The sequence below is a fragment of the Mandrillus leucophaeus genome, unplaced genomic scaffold, assembly GCF_000951045.1.
Source record: "Mandrillus leucophaeus isolate KB7577 unplaced genomic scaffold, Mleu.le_1.0 Scaffold347, whole genome shotgun sequence".
In the NCBI taxonomy this organism is placed as follows: Eukaryota; Metazoa; Chordata; class Mammalia; order Primates; family Cercopithecidae; genus Mandrillus; species Mandrillus leucophaeus.
In genome coordinates this window covers 184,409-186,084 of record NW_012103665.1, presented here as the reverse complement: position 1 = coordinate 186,084, position 1,676 = coordinate 184,409, and the positions used below count along the sequence as shown (strand labels likewise).

The 1,676-nt window shown below is 50.4% G+C and overlaps 1 protein-coding gene across 1 annotated transcript in view; it reads left to right on the top strand.

Annotated features, from left to right (window-relative positions):
* The first annotated feature begins 584 nt into the window (after positions 1 to 584).
* Positions 585 to 1,676, top strand: part of NUTM1 (NUT midline carcinoma, family member 1) — a 13,770-nt gene continuing 12,678 nt past the window's right edge. The window contains exon 1 of the mRNA XM_011989094.1: positions 585 to 707. Coding sequence (XP_011844484.1) covers positions 616 to 707 — 92 coding nt within the window. The 5' untranslated portion in view covers positions 585 to 615. The remainder of the gene's footprint in view (positions 708 to 1,676) is intronic.

Here is a 1,676-nt window from a genome sequence, read left to right as displayed (position 1 = left end):
TTTTTTTGAGACAGAGTCTCGCTCTGTCACCAGGCTAGAGTGCAGTGGCGCGATCTTGGCTCACTGCAACCTCTGCCTCCTAGGTTCAAGCAATCCTCCTGCCTCAGCCTCCCGAGTAGCTAATTTTTGTATCTTTAGTAGAGATGGGGTTTCACCACATGGACCAAGATGATCGCGATCTCTTGACCTCGTGATCCACTCGCCTCGGCCTCCCAAAGTGCTGGGATTACAGGCATAAGCCACCGCGCCCAGCATGAGTTCTCCCTTTCTAATAATTAATTGAGGATGGCACTGTGAGAATTAGGGGTGGTAGCTGCGGTTGATTTTAAAAGGTGGGGAGAAGAATTATCTGTTTGATTTTATATTAGTTGTAAATTTCAACAGGAAGAGGGGCGAGTATGGTAAATGAATGGTTGGGAGGTTGAGCGTCTGTAAGTCTAATCAGAAGTGGGACATGATAGGGCCTGAGGGGCACGATAGATTTGATGAGGGGCAGGGGATGTGTTATTGAGGCAGGTGTAAGGGCGGGTGGATGGGAGCACACTTTCAGAATGTGACTGACTCAATGGGGGTTTTAGCCCAGTGCTTCGTTCCCTGGCCCGGCGGAAGCCCACGATGACCCTGGAGGAGGGACTGCCATTGGCCGTGCAGGAGTGGGAGCACACCAGCAACTTTGACCGGATGATCTTTTATGAGATGGCGGAAAGGTGAGTTCGATGAACTTTCATTCTCCTGAGGGAGGCTGTGGGCTGAGAGCAGTAGGGGCAGCTGAGAGGCTCAGGTGGGGGCAATTATCAAAAGCTATGTTAGGGCGGGGCATGGTGGCGCGCGCCTGTAATCCCACCACTTTCGGAGGCTGAGGCGGGTGGATCACCTGAGGTCAGGAGTTCGAGAACAGCCTGGCCAACATGGTGAAACCCTGTCTCTACTGGAAAAAAAAAAAATACAAAAATTAGCTGGGCATGGTGGCACGTACCTGTAGTCCCAGCTACTCGGGAGGCTGAGGCAGGAGAATCGCTTGAACCTGGGAAGTGGAGGTTGCTGTGAGCCAAGATTACGCCACTGCAGTCCAGCATGGGCGATAGAGCAAGACTCCATTTCAAAAAATAAAAAAAGATGTTAGGCTGGGTGTGTGCTTGTAGTCCCAGCTACTTGAGAGGCTAAGGTGGGAGGATGGTTTGGGTCCAGTAGTTCAAGACCAGCCTGGACAACACAGCAAGACCTCATCTCAAAAAAAAAAAAAAAAAAAAAAGAGAGAGAGAGAAAGAAAGGAAAGAAAAACAGGGAGGGGAGGAGGGGTGTATACTAGGATGGTGGTTTCCTGGATCCTTGCTTCTTCCTCCACCACCTTGACTCTTGGGTTTTTCTATCGTGTTTCCTCTTGAAAGCTCCCCCGTCACCAGATCCTGAATCTGTATAGGAGCCTTGATACTGTAGATCTTAGGATGGGATTGGACCCCAATGGGTATAGCAATTTCATGCTGAAGGGACCTAGTAATGAGGAGGTATGCTCTACCAGGCAGGTTTTTGTCTCTTCCCACTGACTTGGTAGCAAGTGGCTATTGATACAGAACTTCAGGACCGCTCCTCCATTGGAAACAGTGGCACAGAAAATCCCTTTCCCCCTTTATCCCAGGGAGGGGCTGGTTCTGGAAGAGCCAGGGAAAGCCAGTGTC